The sequence below is a fragment of the Thamnophis elegans genome, chromosome Z (genome assembly GCF_009769535.1).
Source record: "Thamnophis elegans isolate rThaEle1 chromosome Z, rThaEle1.pri, whole genome shotgun sequence".
NCBI classification, from domain to species: Eukaryota; Metazoa; Chordata; class Lepidosauria; order Squamata; family Colubridae; genus Thamnophis; species Thamnophis elegans.
In genome coordinates, this window is record NC_045558.1 from 5,447,775 (window position 1) to 5,465,573 (window position 17,799).

The following is a 17,799-nucleotide window of genomic DNA, read 5'->3' on the forward strand; positions in this document are numbered from 1 at the left end:
GGGAACGTGTCTGGAAGATACGCAGTGAGCAATCAATGCACTTTAGGTTCACCAGCAAGGCAACTGTGAAATTATCACAGTTTCAGAGGGACAGTTGGCATCCGTAGAAAATAAAGTTAGGAAATAAACATATGGATGTCACCACACTTTAGAGAAGAGAGACTTTTACTGTAAGTCAGTGGTTCCCAAACTTGGCAACTTTAAGACTTGTGGACTTCAACTCCCAGAATTCTCCAGCCAGCAGAGCTGGCTGGAGCTAGCAGAGCTGGCTGGAGAATTCTGGGAGTTGAAGTCCACAAGTCTTAAAGTTGCCAAGTTTGGGAACCACTGCTGTAAATTATAGCGGTAGTCTCATCATATGTGTAGCTTCGTTATCAAAGTACATTTTTTTTCTTCCACGGCTTGGATAACATGCTAACTGGCCCACACATATGTACATGCTAAGCAAGGACTGGTTATTAGCCAAGGGACCCTTTTTAGGGCCGTGTGGGAATATAATCTATAAGTGGTCATGAGTGAGCTAGATACAGGGATGCTAAAACATATGAAGAACGGTTGCAGGAACTGGATATGTCTAATGTAATAAAAAAAAGGACTAGGGGAGACATGATAGCAGTCTTCCAATGTTTGAGGGGCTGCCCCAAAGAAGAAGGGGTCAACCTATCATCCAAGGCTCCCGAAGTCAGGACAAGAAGCAACGGATGGAAACTAATCCAGGAGAGAAGCAATCTAGAACTAAGGAGGAATTTCCTGAAAGGGAGAACAATTAATCAGTGGAACAAATTGCCTCCAGAAGTTATGGATGCTCCATCGATGGAGGTTTTTAAGTAGAGATCAGACAGCCATTTGTCTGAAATGCTATAGGGTTTCCTGCCTAGGCAGGGAGTTGGATTAGAAGACCTCCAAGGTCCCTTTCTGTTCTGTATTCTGTTATTGTGTTACGATATTTGATATTCTAGGGCCCCTGTTTCCGGAAGCTGGTAACCAGTGAAGCTGGACCTGCTCCTGAATGGGGAAGGACTTCATTGCCTTAAGGAATCTGATTAGTTAGTTGGTCCCGATGACGTCAGTTGAGTTCTCCCCCATGGCAAGAGACCTTCTAAAGATAAGAGGCCATCAATAGCAATAGCAATAGCAGTTAGACTTATATACCGCTTCATAGGGCTTTCAGCCCTCTCTAAGCGGTTTACAGAGTCAGCATATCGCCCCCAACAACAATCCGGGTCCTCATTTCACCCACCTCGGAAGGATGGAAGGCTGAGTCAACCTTGAGCCGGTGAGATTTGAACAGCCGAACTGCAGATAGCAGTCAGCTGAAGTGGCCTGCAGTACTGCACCCTAACCACTGCGCCACCTCGGCTCTCAACATCAACATCAACAATCAAATAGGATGCCTTGGGTGGTGATTGGATACCTGGAGGTGCTTCGACAGGAAAAGGCATCTCTCTGGAATGCCATGTTAGTGCTTCCTGCATTGGGCAGTGGGTTGGACTAGATGATCCTAGGGGATCCTCTAACATTCAGTGATTCTAGGAGTGGTATCTGCACCATCATCTTGGGGAAGGCCTACCTATTGTATGTTCGCCTTTGTCAAATTTGGTGACTTTTAAGATGAGTGGACTTCAACTCCCAGAATTCCCTCACCCCGCGTGCTTTAACTGGTATGGACTTCAACTCTCAGCTGGGGAATTCTGGGAGTGGAAGTCCACCCAGCTTACAGTTGCGGAAGCTGAGGAGCACGGCTCTATAATGTTGCTATTATGAGTCAACGCTCATTTGAGGGCATAGAATCAAAACGTGTGTGTGTGTGTGTGTGTGTGTGTGTGTGTGTGTGTGTGTGTTTGTGTGTGTTCTACTCTCTACCAATGGGGGGAGGGGAAATGTTTATTTTCCTAATATCTCCAAATGGCCCAGATTCTCTAAGTAAGTATCATCTTTATTGTCATTGTACTTAAATACAACTCTACCAAATTTATTTTCTTCCATCGAATTTCTGGGTCTTAGACTAAGATCTTTTTTCTTTCTCTCTGGATGATATATTTCCATATTTATTCCCTGCTGCAGGCAAACTCTTCCTGGGCTGAAATAATACAAAAACGATCTGTTTTTTTTTTCCCCCCCAAAGGCAGCTATCCCTTTGGCTCCAGAACAAAAATACCAGCCTCCAGAAACATCTCCCTTCAATTCTCCCAAAATGATCCCCACCCCACCCCCCAGTTTAGAAATTTGGGGAGGAAATAAAAAATAAAAAACACAGAAAGAAGGAAAATCATTGTGGCTTACACAAAAAAAAACATTTGGAAAAATGGCAGGTTGTTTTAGAAAGAGTCTATAATACTGATCAAACAGATGCAGGTGTAAAAAAAAGAGAGAGAGAGAGAGAGAGCACGTTTTCAGAAATGGGTGCCTTCGTTTTCCCAGTCTCCTCTTCCCTTTATTTCGGTTTCATCTCTACTCGCGAGTCGTCGGCGTCCAGTTCGTATTCTTCCACATTTCCGGTGGTCCAAATTTTTATGCGCTCTCTGATCTCGCTGCTTCGGGGTGCCAGGATGAAGTCGTAGATGAGAGCTGCGATGACACCCCCCAAAAAGGGGCCAACCCAGAAGACCTGAAATTCAACACAGAGAGAGCACTGAGCAATACAGCTGTGCCCCCTCCCCAGGTTGGCAGAATGCCCAGCCGTCAATCCATCACTGCCCTGCGTATTCCCTCAATGTGTCTTGGATAGTCTTTAAAACTGGGAAGAAAATGGTAAATCAGCACCTTTGAGCAGTGTTCTGATATCTCGGGGGGCTGACCCAAAGAAGGGGGAGTCAAGCTATTCTGCAAGGCACCTGAGGGCAGGACAAGAAGCAATGGGCAGAAACTAATCAAGGAGAGAAGCAACTTAGAACTAAGGAGGAAATTTCCTGACAGTGAGAACAATTAACCAGTGGAACAACTTTTCTCCAAAAGTTGTGAATGCCCCAACACTGGAAGTCTTTAAGAAGATGTTGGATAGCCATTTGTCTGAAGTGGTGTAGAGTTTCCTGCCTAAGCAGGGGGTTGGACTAGAGGATCTCCAAGGTCCCTTCCAACTCTGTTATTCTATTCTACTCTCTACCCCAAATGGTGCAAGAAAATACTTGGAGCTCGAAGTTGAACTGTGGTGCCATTGGTGCTCTCTGAGCTTGGGGGTTTTCTTGCAGAAGTTTCGTGACCCAACTAAATAACATCATCGGTGCTAGAAGGGAAGGGGTTGCAAGGAAGAGGGGGAGAAGAGGAAGAGGGGGAGAAGAGGAAGAGGGGGAGAAGAGGAGGAGGAGGAGAAGGAGGACTGTAGGGTTGATGGCTCTTTCTGAGTTGGGGGGGGTTTCTTGCAGGAGTTTTGTGACCCAACTAGGTAACATCATCAATGCTAGAAGGCAGGGGGATTTCTAGAGAGGAGGAGGAAGTGGTGGAGGAGGAGGTGGACTGTGGGGTCCTTACTGCTCTCTGAGCTTGTTTGATTGCCTGAAAAGTTTAATGGCCCAACTAGGTAACATCATCAGTCCTAGAAGGGAGTGGGATTGTAGCTTCTAGCACTGATAATGTTACCTAGCTGGGTCACAAAATACCTTCAAGAAAAGAAGCAAGCTCAGAGGGCACCAAGGGTGTCACAGTTTCTTCCTCCTCCTCCTCCTCCTCCTCCTCCTCCTGCTCCTCCTGCTCCTCCTCCTCCTCCCCCCTCCAAGCACTGATGACGTTACCTAGCCAAGTCACGAAATGTCTGCAAGAAAACCATTAGGGAACTTGCAAAATGACTACACTGAAAGTCCTCGGCTTGTAACCGTTCCTTTAGCGACCTTTTCAAAGTCACAATGGTGCTGGAATAAAGGGACTGAGGGCTGGTCCTCACACTTACGACCACTGCACCATGGTCATCCGATCGAAGTTCAGCGTTCGGCAGCCGAGATGTCCCTTGCTTTTTAGAAGCAGAGAGACAAGCAGAGCCTTTTCGGGTGATGGTTGCCAGCAGTGGTTGTTGTGTGCGCATACGTGGTGTGTGTGTCTGTCTGTGTGTGTGTGTGTGTGTGTGTAAACCATTGCTGGAAACCATCACCGCAAAACATTTGAAGGGAAAGCCCCTCCGTCGATTCCTTCTGCTTTTTAAACTGCTTCTCTCTGTGTTTACTTCTGCTCATCATCCGTTTTTGCCATTCCCCCCCACACCCCGCACCCCAGTTTTATCCTGAAGTGACAGGATAAAGCAGCTCAAACGTGATTTTCACGAAACTCTTCTATCCCACCGCGGGATTCTCGGTTTAGTCCCCCTTCCGCCAGGCCCACGTCCGGTTTGGGATTCTGATGGGAAAACCTACCCAGTGGTCGACAAAGTTAGTGGTCACCAGAGCAGAGCCGAAAGAGCGTGCTGGGTTAATGCCGCAACCGGTGTAATCAATCTGTGAGAAGCAAAGAGAGGGAGATTCGATTAGACAGAGCCGTGCTTGGAGGCCAGAGAAAGTCATTTCAGCAAGAATTGTTTAGGGGCTTCCATTCGATGCATTGAGAGCTGAGTTTCCAAGTTTTAAATATCACGGGCAGTTCAGGACACAATTGATGGTTTGTTTTTATTTTATTTTATTTATTTGGTTTGTCAACCTTGAACGAGAAAAGAAGTATAAGTATGAATATGACACATAAACATATAAGCAGGTATACGTATGTACATAGGAAATGAGTACAAATAAATGGGGATAGTAGATTAGATTAGATTTAGATTTGTTTTATTTATATGCCGCCCTATTCCCTGCGGGACTCAGGGCGGCGAACAACTCAAGCGGGAAAGGGAACACACAAGTACAAGACAAGCATTTAAAATAGCCACACAAGTCGAGAGGGGAAGGGAGCTCATCAACCCCAGGCCTGCCGACACAGCCAGGTTTTAACGGCTTTTCAGAAGGCCTGGAGAGAGGTGAGGGTCCGAATCTCTGCGGGGAGCTCGTTCCAAAGGGCCGGAGCTGTCACAGAGACGGCCCTCCCCCGGGTCGTAGCCAGTAGGATGGGGACGGAAGGCAGGCTGGTGCGCTTATGCACACCCCCTTTACGGACCTCTTAGGAATGGGGTGAGGAGGTCCATGGTGGACAGTTTGAGGTTGAGGATGTGTGTGTGTGTGTGTTGAGGATGTAACAACGGAGTCAGGTAGAGCATTCCAGGCGTTGACCACTCTGTTGCTGAAGTCGTATTTTCCGCAATCGAGTTTGGAGTGGTTAACCTTGAGTTTGTATCTATTGCAGTGTTTCTCAACCTTGGCAACTTGAAGATGTCCGGACTTCAACTCCCAGAATTCCCCAGCCAGCGAATGCTGGCTGGGAAATTCTGGGAGTTGAAGTCCGGACAGCTTCAAGTTGCCAAGGTTGAGAAACACTGATCTATTGTTTCCCCGCGTATTATTGTGGTGGAAGCTGAAGAAGTCATCGACAGATAGAGCTTTGTAGCAGACAATTTCGTGTACTATGCTTAAGTCAGACCGTAAGCGGCTAAGTTATAGGTTGTCCAATCCCAAAATTTCCACCCTGGTGTCATAAGAGATTCTATTGTGAGCAAGAGGAGTGGAGTACCCTCCTCGTGAAATACCTCTGGATTCGCTCAATTGTACTAATGTCCGTTAAACAGCGAGGATTCCAGACAGACGAGCTGTATCTGAGAATTGGTCTGGCAAAGGTTTTGTAGGCCCTAGATAGCAATAGAGTGTTACCGAAAAAGAAACTTCGGGAAATTAAGTTAACAACTCTTAATGGCAATGCTGTTACAGTGAGCTCTAGAATGCAACTAGATGGCTGCGCAATTCCAAGGTTTAACTTGATAAGACTTCGTTGGGAATATTTGCATCCAGTTTTGGTCGCCAAGATGTGAAAAAGATGGGGAGACTCCAGGAAGAGTGCAGAGAAGAGCAACAAAGATGATTAGGGGACTGGAGGCTGAAACATATGAAGAACGGTTACAGGAACTGGGGATGTCTAGTTTAATGAAAAGAAGGACCAGGGGAGACATGATAGCAGTCTTCCAATATCTCAGGGGTTGCCACAAAGAAGATTTGGGAGTCAAACTATTCTCCAAAGCACCTGAGGGCAGGACAAGAAGCAATGGGTAGAAACTAATCAAGGAGAGAAGCAACCTAGAACTGAGGAGAAATTTCCAAAAGTCAGAACAATTAATCAGTGGAACAGAAGTTGCCTCCAGAAGTTGTGAATGCCCCAACACTGGAAGTCTTTAAGAAGGGACTGGACAGCCATTTGTCTGAAATGGTATAAGATCTCCTGCCTGAGCAGGGGGTTGGACTAGAAGTCCTCCAAGGTCCCTTCCAACTCTGTTATTCAGTTATTCTATGCACTGATTTGCTTTCCAATTTGAGGACATGTCAATACTTTCTTTGGAAAACGTTGCGAATGGCTGTGATAAGGGAGGCATTCTGAAAAACCGAATCAAGTTTGTGTGTCGACCAAATGCCCATGTTTATACTTACTGTCCTGTCTTGTAGACATGAGTGGGACCAATCACCAGGAGATGAAGAGTTCTAGTCCTACCTTAGGCATGAAAGCCAGCTGGGTGACTTTAAGCCAATCACCAGGAGACAGAGAATTCTAGTCCTACCTTAGGCAGGAAAGCCAACTTTAAGCCAATCACCAGGAGACGGAGAATTCTAGTCCTACCTTAGGCAGGAAAGCCAACTTTAAGCCAATCAACCAGGAAATGGAGAGTTCTAGTCCTATCTTAGGCATGAAAGCCAGCTGAGTGACTTTAAGCCAATCACCAGGAGACTGAGAGTTCTAGTCCTACCTTAGGCATGAAAGCCAGCTGGGTAATATGAACCAGCCCTTCTCTCTCACGGTCCAACCTATCCTCAAAGAACTGTTTTCATTGTGAGGAAAGTAGAAGGGGGAAAGGAATTAGATATATTTGCTGCGTTGAGTTTTACTTGCAAGAATGACAAAGGCAGGTTAACAATAAATAACCTTTCAAACAATAGATTTCATTTATGTTTATGTACTGTAGCCACAGAAAAAGTATCTTTCATTTCTGTTTATGTACTTAGCACTGTGTGTGTGTGTGTCTGCGTGTGTATATGTAAAACACATTTGGGGTTGGTGTGTATTTTACGGAGATGGGGGGGGCCACCTAATTAAATGGATTACATACAAATAGCTCAATGTATGGAAAACAAGATAGGAGAAACGATGACAGATTGATTGATTGATTGAACATTTTAACTACTTTAATTGAGATGTAGTGTGTGAAATGCGTCAGGGAGAAAATGGGCAGCGGCTGTTTTTGTTTTCTTCACGGCAAAGAAAGAAAAGAGTATCTTTTTTTTTTTTGGCCTCGCAGAACATTTCGTGTACCGAAGAATTAAAACGGTGGGTGGACTCTCCCCAAATCAGCAAAACACACATCTTCTGTTGGTGTGTCCAAGGGGGAACTAGTCCATGGGGTCTCCAAACTATGCAACTTTAAGACTTGGGGACTTCAATTCCCAGAATTCCCTATGCTGGCTGGGGGATTCTGGGAGTTGAAATCCACAAGCCTTAAAAGTCGCCAAGTTTGGAGACCTCTGGATGAGAGCAGAGAATTGGAAGAAAAGAGAAGACATGAAGAAAGGAAAGGGAAAAGAATGAATAGACAATGGAGTCATGAGTTGAAGCGACAGACACAACAATTGTAGGTGTGGGTACTCAAGAAGAGGTGAGGGGAAAAGATGATAAGGGTAGAAACCTTCTATCAGTTGGTATGCTGTGATTGAATTCCACCATGGCACAGGTAGTCCTCGACTTATGACCACACTTGAGGCCCACATTTCCATTGCTATGCAAGACGGTTACTAACTGAGCTTTGCCCCATTTTACGACCTCTCTGCAGTTGTGAAGCGAAAACCCTCTGAGCATTAAGTGAATCCGGCTTCCCCATTAACTTTGCTTTGAAGGTCAGGTCATGGCAACCATTATAAACATCATAATCCAGGTAGTCCTTAACTTACGACCACAATTTTGGCCCAACGTCGCTCTTGCCAAATGAGACAGTTGTTAAAAGTGAATTTCATCCCATTTTCCCTGCTCTGTTGCCACCGTTATTACCTTATTTCCCCAAAAGTAAAACAGGGTCTTATTTTCTTTTGATCCCCTGGAATAAGTGCTTGATCTTATTTTCGGGGAGATCTTATTATTTTTAGGGTGCATTAAGTGGTGAGCGTGGTCACTTCATGGCTGCTGCTGTGTTGCAATATTTTCAGGGAGGGCTTATTTTCGAGGAGGGGGCTTATTTTAGTGCATGCTCTCAAAAGCCCGATTGGGCTTATTATCTGGGGAGGTCTTATTTTTTCAGGGTAAATGAATCATTGGTTAAGCCAGTAATACAGCTATTAAGTGAATCTGGATTCCCCCGTTGATTCTGCTTGTCAGGAGGCCGCAAAAGCAGATCACACAATCCCAGGACATGGCAACAGTCATAAAAATGAGCTAGTTGCCAAGCGACTAAATTCAGGGCTCAATTGTGATTGTAAGTCGATGACTACCTAAGTCAGAGGTGTCCAAACTTGGGAACTTTAAGACTTGTGGACTTCAACTCCCAGAATTCCCGGGAGTTCTGGGAGTTGAAATCCACAAGTCTTAAAAGTTTCCAGGTTTGGACACCTCTGACCTAAGTGGATGAAAAATATTCCCTTGCTCAATCTATTCTTCATTCTGACAGGCCAATCCGGCTGTTTTGGGGTGGTTTGGCACTCCAAAAAAAGCCAATCTTCTGGAACAGGAAGTGGTTTGGGAGAGCCAAGTTAGCATGCTCCAAGTCCCTCAATTGTGGTCTGGAGAAAGGATGGAAAGTTCTGGAATCCCCCGGAATAGTCTGCTCCAAAAATAGAATTTTTCACAGATCTACCGTAGAGGCAGAATATGATCTGCAACTGAGATGAACGGGATTAATCCAAGGTATTGTCCTATTCCTGACTCTAGGGGGCGATGTCATCTCCGTTTCAAAGCCGAAGAGCCAGCACTGTCCGAAGACGTCTCCGTGGTCATGTGGCCGGCATGACTCAAACCCCCGAAGGCGCATGGAACGCTGTTACCTTCCCACCAAAGGTGGCTCCTATTTTTCTACTTGCATTTTTTTTACGTGATTTCGAATTGCTGGGTTGACAGAAGCTGGGACAAGTCACGAGAGCTCACTCCGTTACGCGGCGCTAGGGATTCGAACCGCCGAACTGCCGGCCTTTCTGATCGACAAGCTCAGCATCTTAGCCACTGAGCCACCGCGTCCCTTTAAGATATCGTCCTACTTGACTTTTAAAAAGTCAGCATTGGATGGTGTGTGGTCTCCATTCCAGGAGTAAAGATGGCATAGCTGTGGAAGGTTTGTGGGAATCTTTACAACACAAGAACGTGTCTCAAAGAATGATACGTTTTTAGGGACGAGTTGGTGCCTCCTCTCGGAATGGTCCTTTATCCATACCTATACCTGCCTCCCCAGGTGCAATTGGGTGTCTTAAATGATATAAAGGTACACCTTCTCCATTATCTAGATCAGTGTTTCTCAACCTTGGTGACTTTAAGTCCTGTGGACTTCAACTCCCAGAACCCCCCAGCCAGCAGAGCTGGCTGGGGAATTCTGGGAGTTGAAGTCCATAGGACTTAAAGTCGCCAAGATCGAGAAACACTGATCTAGATCATTCTCCAACCCTTCAAGTAGAACACGGGAGACGTTAAAAAAAAAATCCTCGTGTTGACAGGTTCTATCATCAACAGAAGAGAATATTGGTAGGTTGAATTGTGAGTTGATAAGATTCTTGCGGACATTTCATGACCCAACTAGAAAACATCATCAGGGCTTGAAGGAAATAAGATTTGGGGAAGGGAGGAGGAAGAGGAGGTGGATTGTGGGGTCCCGGGTGCTCTCTGAGCTTGGTTGTTTTCTTGCAGATATTTCATAACCCAACTAGGTAGCATCATCAGTTCTAGATGGATAAATTCTATCATACCATTGCAACAGTTATCTTCACTTTTCTGACATTTCCCCGTCCCTTATGGGTCCCCTTGGAGGTACACTTTGCATTGTCTTTTGCAAAATCTACCAAGTTTGCATTTAATTAGATTAGAATATGGGTAGATCTTTTTAAGTTTTCCTTTCCGACCCATTCAGAATGGGGAACTTGGGGATAGAACACTTCCGGAGCACGGATCTCTTGAGGTAATGTTTCATTAACTGAATTAGGTAACATCATTAATGATGGTGAGTGTGGGGTTTGCTGATCAGCACAGCTGTATATAAAGATGCTAGCTACTAATATACAGGCACTGATGAAGTTACCTAGTTGGGTAATGAGATGTCTGCAAGAAGAAAGCTCAAGACAGCTTTCTCTTTCTTTTTCATCCTCCTCCGTTTCCTCCTCCTCTTCTCCACAAACCCAAATTCCTCCTTTGCACTGATGATGTTTCCTAGTTGGGTCATGAAACATCTGCAAGAAAGCCCCCAAACGTGGAGAGCGTCTAGCAGTGGTGGGTTTCAAAAAATTTTTTGAACCTACTCTGTGGGTGTGGCTTCCTTTGTGGGAGTGGCTTGCTTGCCATGTGACCTGGTGGGAGTGGCTTGCCGGCCATGTGTTCTCTCTCTCTCTCTCTCTCTCTCTCTCTCTCTCTCTCTCTCCCCTTCCTTTTGTCTGTCCCTTTTCCCTTTTTTCCTTTCATCTCTCTCTCACTTTTTCTTTCTTTTTTCTTTCTTTCTTTCTTTCTTTCTTTCTTTCTTTCTTTATTCCTTCCTTTCTCTTTCTCTCCCTCTCTCCCTCTCTCCCTCCCTCCCTCCCTCCCTCTGTGTGTGTGTGTGTGTGTGTGTGTGTGTGTCAGTGGTGGGTTTCAAAAAATGTTGGAACCTCTTCTGTAGGTGTGGCCAGCTTTCTGGGTCCACTGGTGGAACCTCTTCTAACCGGTTCGGTAGATTTGACGAACCGGTTCTACCAAACTGGTGCGAACTGGTAGGAACCCACCTCTGGTGTCTAGGATCCCACAGTTCCAGCCTGACCTACAAATATTTTCTCTTTTTTTTTTCCGGGTAACCTTTTTCGAAGACTGTCTCAGCTACCCCCACCAGAAATCAACGTCACAGTTGAAAGCTATAGAGCAGATTGATTGAGAATGGGCACCGTAATTGGCTCTTCTTGCGAGCCCTTGCTGTATCTCCTCCCTTTATACTCACGTGAATTATTGTGGTGTTCAGTCTGAGCTGCTTCCATATCCTTTTCTGCTTGTTTTGAACTTCTGTCGCTTTGGTAACAGACTTGGCCTATGTTAGGGTTTTACTTAATATGGTACAGAACCAAAACAGTTCTTTATTTTTCCATACAACCCTTGCTACAGTGCAAAATATAATTTCCTACCACATTCCGTTTTCCATCAATTTCTATTCCTATTTAATCTATTTCTTTTCTATTCTTATGCTCCGTTTCTATGGTCTTACTCCTTTGTGTATAAACCTTTAATCTTAACTATTTCTTAGCTCTTAGGGGGTTTTTTTTTCCTTTTAATTTTCCTCTTCGCTATGTTCTTATTCTCGTGGGTATAAATGGTGTGACTTTTTAAATTATTTCTTGGTTCTTTAAAATTTTTCCTGTTTTCAATGTTCTTGTTCTTGTATGTATAAATCTTACGTTTTTAAAATATGACATCATAGCTTTTCTTCAAAAAAAAAATCTTTTCTATGTCTATAATCGTATGTGTATGGTTTTTTTCCCCTTATTTATTAGCTCTTAGGTGTTGTTTTTTTTAAAAAATCCTATTTTCCGTGTTCATGTTCCTGTGTGTATATATTTCATTTTCCCCCTTTATCTTAACTATTTCTTAGATTTGCTTTTTAATTTTCCTCTTCCCTATGTTCTTATTTCTATGTGTATAAATCTTATGGTTATTTTTTTTTACCTCCACATTTCAAATTTTCTTCTTTATGTTCTTATTCCCATATGTATAAATCTTACATTGTTTTTAATCTTAATTATTTCTTAGCTCTTAATTTTTTAAAAAAAATTCTTCTGTTCAATTCACATAATCCTATTATGTATAGGTCTTACGGGTTTTTTTATTTTAACTATTTCTTAGCTTTTAGCTTTTTTAAAAAAAAATCCTGTCTTATATATTCTTATTTATCAGTGCATAAATCTTTTTTTTTTTAAAAATAATCCTATGGCCAAATTCATACAATTTGCATAACTAGGGTGCATGAAAACCTACAGCCTACCTTAACACGATATGTGTTGACTATGATCACATTTTATGAGTTTAATGTATGAAATTAATCCAGCATAGTTGGTTAATTTATGATTCAGTATATTGCATTATAACCCAGAAAATGGGTCAACCCAATAACAAGGCTACAGAGAGTCCTCGACTTACAACTGTCACAGAACCTGTGCATTATGATTATATGCCTTAACTGTTGTAAAACAGGTCAGTCACATGAAGCACTGCAGTTGTTAAATTAGTAACAGCGTTGTTAAGTGAATCTGGCTTCCCCTTTGACTTGGCTCACCAGATGCTAACAAAACATGACCCCTGGACCCCCGTCATAAATATGAGTCAGTTGCCAAGCAGCAGAATTTTGATAACGTAACCCTGGGGGGGGGGTGTCTTTCAAACACTGTGAAAAAGCACTTTTTTTCAATTCTATCATAATGTTGAATGGTCATTAAACAAATAGTTGTAAATCGAGGAATACTTGTAAGAATAGAGTTCCAGTAAGTCTTGGGGCATCTCTTTCCTGGATCCACCTGTAAGGGCCAACACAGGCATCTGGGTTAAGCTGGAAATCTACTTTTTGGTTCATTATGTGGTGCAGTGGTTAAAGTGCAGTACTGCAGGCAATCACCGCAGATGGGGACTGCAGCCAAGAAATGAAAAGACGCTTGCTCCTGGGGAGGAAAGCTATGGCAAACCTGGCCAGCATCCTAAAAAGCAGAGACATCACCCTGCCAACAAAAGTGTGTTTAGCCAAGGCTCTGGTTTTCCCAGTTGCAATGGATGGCTGTGAAAGTTGGACAATAAGGAAGGCTAAGCATAAGAAAGAATGGAGGCCTTTGAACTCTAATGCTGGAGAAGACTCCTGCATTGAGTCCCTTGGACTGCAAGGCCATCCAACCGGTCAGTCCTAGAGGAGGTCAACCCTGACTGCTCTTTAGGAGGCCAGATCCTGAAGAGGAAACTCAAGTACTTTGGCCACCTAATGAGAAGGAAGGACTCACTGGAGAAGAGCCTCATGCTGGGAACGATGGAGGGCAAAAGTTGAAGAAGGGGACGTCAGAGAAGGAGGTGGCTGGATGGTCACTGAAGCAGTAGACATTAAATGGACTCCAGAGGATGGTAGAGGACAGGAAGGCCTGGAGGAACGTTGTCCATGGGCTCACGATGGATCGGACACGACTTCGCAATTAACAACAATAACTGCAGTTATTGCAAACTATCTCGACCCCTTCCAGTCAGGCTTCAGACCCGGTTACAGCACAGAAACCGCTTTGGTCGCATTGACCGATGATCTCTGGAGAGCCAGAGATGGAGGACATTCCTCCATCCTGGTCCTCCTTGACCTCTCAGCGGCTTTCGATACCATCGACCATGGTATCCTTCTGCGACGACTGCGGGAGGTGGGAGTGGGAGGCACCGTGTTGCGGTGGTTCTCTTCCTACCTCTCGGACAGGTCGCAGTCGGTGTTAGTGGGGGGGCAGAGATCGTCCCCTAGGCCCCTAACATATGGGGTGCCTCAGGGCTCGGTCTTATCCCCCCTACTATTCAACATCTACATGAAACCGCTGGGAGAGATCATCCGCAGGCACGGGATCAGATACCATCAATATGCGGACGATACCCAGTTGTATCTGTCCGCCCCGTGCCAACTCAATGAAGCGGCAGACGTGATGAACCGAGGCCTTGAGGCCGTTATGGACTGGATGAGGGTTAACAAGCTTGTGCTCAACCCAGAAAAGACCGAGTGGCTGTTGTGTTTCCCTCCCAAAGATTCGACCAATATTCCATCACTCAGGCTGGGGGGTCAAATTTTATACCCCTCAGAGAGGGTTCGCAACTTGGGAGTCCTCCTGGATCCACAGCTATCGTTTGACCACCACCTGACGGCTGTGACCAGGGGGGCATTCGCCCAGGTTCGCCTGGTGCGCCAGTTGCGACCCTACCTGAATCGGGAGGCTCTCACAACAGTCACTCGGGCCCTTGTGACCTCTAGGCTGGAATACTGCAATGTGCTCTACATGGGGCTGCCCTTGAAGAGCATCCGGCGACTTCAGCTGGTACAGAACGCGGCCGCGCGAGTGATTGTGGGTGCACCTCGGTTCACCCACATAACACCTATCCTCCGCGAGCTGCGCTGGCTACCTGTCGATCTCCGGATGCGCTTCAAGGTGCTATTAGTCACTCATAAAGCCCTGCATGGTAGTGGATCTGGATACTTGAGAGACCGCCTCCTGCCAATTACCTCCCTGCGACCAATTAGATCACACAGATTGGGCCACCTCCGTATTCCATCGGCCAGCCAGTGCCGGCTGGCAACTACAAGGAGGAGGGCCTTCTCAGTAGTAGCCCCGACCCTTTGGAACGAACTCCCCGTGGAGATTCGTACCCTCACCACCGTCCAGGCCTTCCGCACAGCCTTGAAGAACTGGCTAGCCCGTCAGGCCTGGGGACAAAGATAGTTACCCCTCCCGAATGATGAATGTATGTTGCTTATTACTTTTATTATATGTGTCTATGTCACTGTCTGTACTTCCCCTCCCTGATTTTATGTGAGCCGCCCTGAGTCCCCTCAGGGAAAAGGGCGGCCTACAAATGCTAATAAAATCTCAAAATCTCAAATCTCAGTTCTTCTGACTGCTAGCTGCAGTTCGGCAGTTCAAATCTCACCAGCTAAAGGTTGACTCGGCCTTCCATCGTTCCGAGATGGGTAAAATGTGGACCCAGATTGTTTGAGGGTGCAGGGGCATAAGCTGACTCCGTAAACCGCTTGGAGAGGTCTGTAAAGCACTGTGAAGCGGTATATAAGTCTAAGTGCTATTATGGTTTAGCAAACGCGCCAATACATGAATCTTGAATCTGTACTCACCGCCAGTAGATGACCCAAGGCTACGGAAAGACCGATGGCCAGTGGTGCTGATCCGGAGACGTCCGTTCGCCTCTTGTCCGTTGTGGCGAGCACACAAAGCACCAGCTGCAGCGTTGCAATGATTTCGATGCCCAGGCCTTGACCAGCATTCACCCCCTTTGTCAACTGCAAAAGGACAAGAACACAAAGAGAAGCAATCAACACTCTGCACCAGGATGAAGCTGGGTTGGACACTGGCTCAATTAATGGCCTCAGTGGACACTTTATGACTGCTAAGTTCACTTAACAACCTCTGCAAAAAAAAAAAACGGTCCTAAAATTGGGATGGACGCATGATCAGACCGACCCGTTTTACAACCATCGTGATTTGTGGGCCGGCTCCATTACATTCCTGTGCCCCAGACTACCTGGATTGCTATATAACCAATACAGTTGTGTGTTTTATGACACCGCATTATGTTTTGTATCTCCAAGCAACATAATAAATAAGCTGATTAGAGAGTCAGAAGCCAAAATTAAATGCCATTCCAAAGAGGAAGATTTGTTTGAACTTAGGGTAGGACCAGGGGTGAAATGCTACCAGTTCACCCGAACTTCTATTTCTGACGATCAGATGTGACACGCAATATTGTAAGTTTCCGGTAACTTCTAAATAGCTGCTGAGAACTGGGCAATAGATAATAATATGGAGGAGGAGTAGAGAGGGGGAAGGAAGGAAGGAAGGAAAGGAGGGAGGGAGGGAAGAAAGAAGGAAAGGAGAGGGAGGGAGGCTAGAAGGAGAGAGAGGGGAGGGGAGGGGAGGAAAAAAGGAAGGGGAGGAAAGAGGGAAGGAAAGAAGGAAGGAAAGGAGGGAGGGAAGGAAGGAAGGAAGAAGGAAAGGAGAGGGAGGGAGGCTAGAAGGAGAGGGAGGGGAGGGGGAGGGGAGGAAAAAAAGAAGGGGAGGGAAAGGACGAAGGGAGGAAAGAAGGAGGGAAAGAGAGGGAGGGAGGGAAGGAAGGGGGAGGGAGGGAAGGAGGGAAGAGTGGGAGGAGAAAGAGGAGCTGAAGGAGGAGGGGAAGGGGAAGAGATTATAAATGCAATCAATTGCTATAATTTTACTACATTTTGATGGAAACAGGCATTTTCTTCTGTTATCCGGCCAGAAGTGTTCCATAAGGAACAATGGTTTTGCTCAACAATGGTGCACCATCTTGTTCACTTTAGGACCATGACAGAAAAAAGGTTATAAAATCGGACATTGTCACATAGAGACCTCCTGTTATGACTTACAGCTGAAATCACCAGCTCAATTACATTCGTAAGATGGGGATTTGTTCTATGCATCATTATGCGTGGGTTGTTGTTTTTTTAATCTGTCACAGGTTGACCTCTCTAAACGTTAAAACCATGAAACTAGGGGAGATATTAAATTATAATAGGGGAGGGTGCCATAGATCTATAACAGACACCATATCTAAGGGAGAAAAATATTACAAATTTAGAAGGCACACCCTACAAGTAAACACTTGTAGAAATAATACAGTTTGTGCAAGGCGTTGCACGCTGAAGGGAAGGCACAGAAACTCCAAAACACTCCATGCAAAGAAGGAGTGGGTCTTCCATCTTGACTTTTTTGACCCTCTTCCTTTTCCATGCCACAGGTACTTCCACAGGCATGGATAAAGACCTCCCTGCTTCCTCACATTGGTGCCCTTTGGAATGTCTGAACTATCATCAAAAACCAGCCTGGGCATTTTCACAGAGGAAATCACAACATTGGAGGTGGGGTGGGGAGGGGAATGGTCCATAGGCAAGGCAAATAGATCTAGGCTGCAATATTCCAGATTGCCACCAGGAGGAGACAAAGAGCTGGTGGGAAATTATCTAAACTCTTGACCACCATCTAGTGGTACTCTGAAGTTTTGGCAGCCTAGCTCTTCTTTGGGGAAAAAAGAACAATCCATGAATTTTTTATTTTATTTATTTTGATCCCACCATTATTGTAGTGAGGTGGGTGGCAAACAAAGTTACATAAATAAATAAATAAATAAATAAATAAATAAATAAATAAATAAATAAATAAATAAATAAATAATAAATAAAGGCACAAATAAATAATTGTTATAAATAATTCAAGGTGGTAAACATATCTAATACTCATCCCATCTCCTATTTTTCCCACAGCAACAACCATATGAGGTGGGATGGGCTGAGAGAGAGACAGCGATTGGCCCAAAGTCTCCCAGCTGGTTTTCATGGCTAATGCGGAACTAGAACTCACCGCCTCCTAGTGATTGGGTCAAAGTCACCCAGCTGGTGCCTGGAGAGGGTGAAAACGGCTTCCTCCCGGGCCTCCCCGGAGGAAATACCAAGCTCAGTTTGGAGGTGGTGAGTAGTGTGGCGCACGTGGGGGGGAGGGAGCATGTGTTTGTGTGTGCATGTGGGGGGCACACTTTGCATTATGGGTCCTGGCATGGGCGCATGCTATTGCGCATGTCTAAGGCTGGGCTATAACTCACCGTCTCCTAGTGATTGGCCCAAAGTCACCCAGCTGCCTTTCATGCCTAATGTGGGACTAGAACTCACTGCCTCCTGGTTTCTAGCCCGGTGCCTTCACCAGTAAGCCACGAAGCCCTCTTGGTTCTCTGCCTTCTTACTCCTGAGTAAGTCTGTGTTGAATAATCTCCCCCCACCCCCAAGCTTATCCTTTGGGACCTGCTGGA

The 17,799-nt window shown here is 45.3% G+C and overlaps 1 protein-coding gene across 1 annotated transcript in view; it reads right to left on the reverse strand.

Annotated features, from left to right (window-relative positions):
* Positions 1-1,950: 1,950 nt before the first annotated feature.
* The window catches only part of AQP1 (aquaporin 1 (Colton blood group)), a 45,108-nt gene continuing 29,259 nt past the window's right edge, over positions 1,951-17,799 (reverse strand). Inside the window, exons 2-4 of the mRNA XM_032237267.1 lie at positions 15,098-15,262; positions 4,341-4,421; positions 1,951-2,608 (exon numbers count right to left, since the gene is read on the reverse strand). Of these exons, the coding sequence (XP_032093158.1) occupies positions 2,435-2,608; positions 4,341-4,421; positions 15,098-15,262 (420 nt within the window). The 3' untranslated portion in view covers positions 1,951-2,434. The remainder of the gene's footprint in view (positions 2,609-4,340; positions 4,422-15,097; positions 15,263-17,799) is intronic.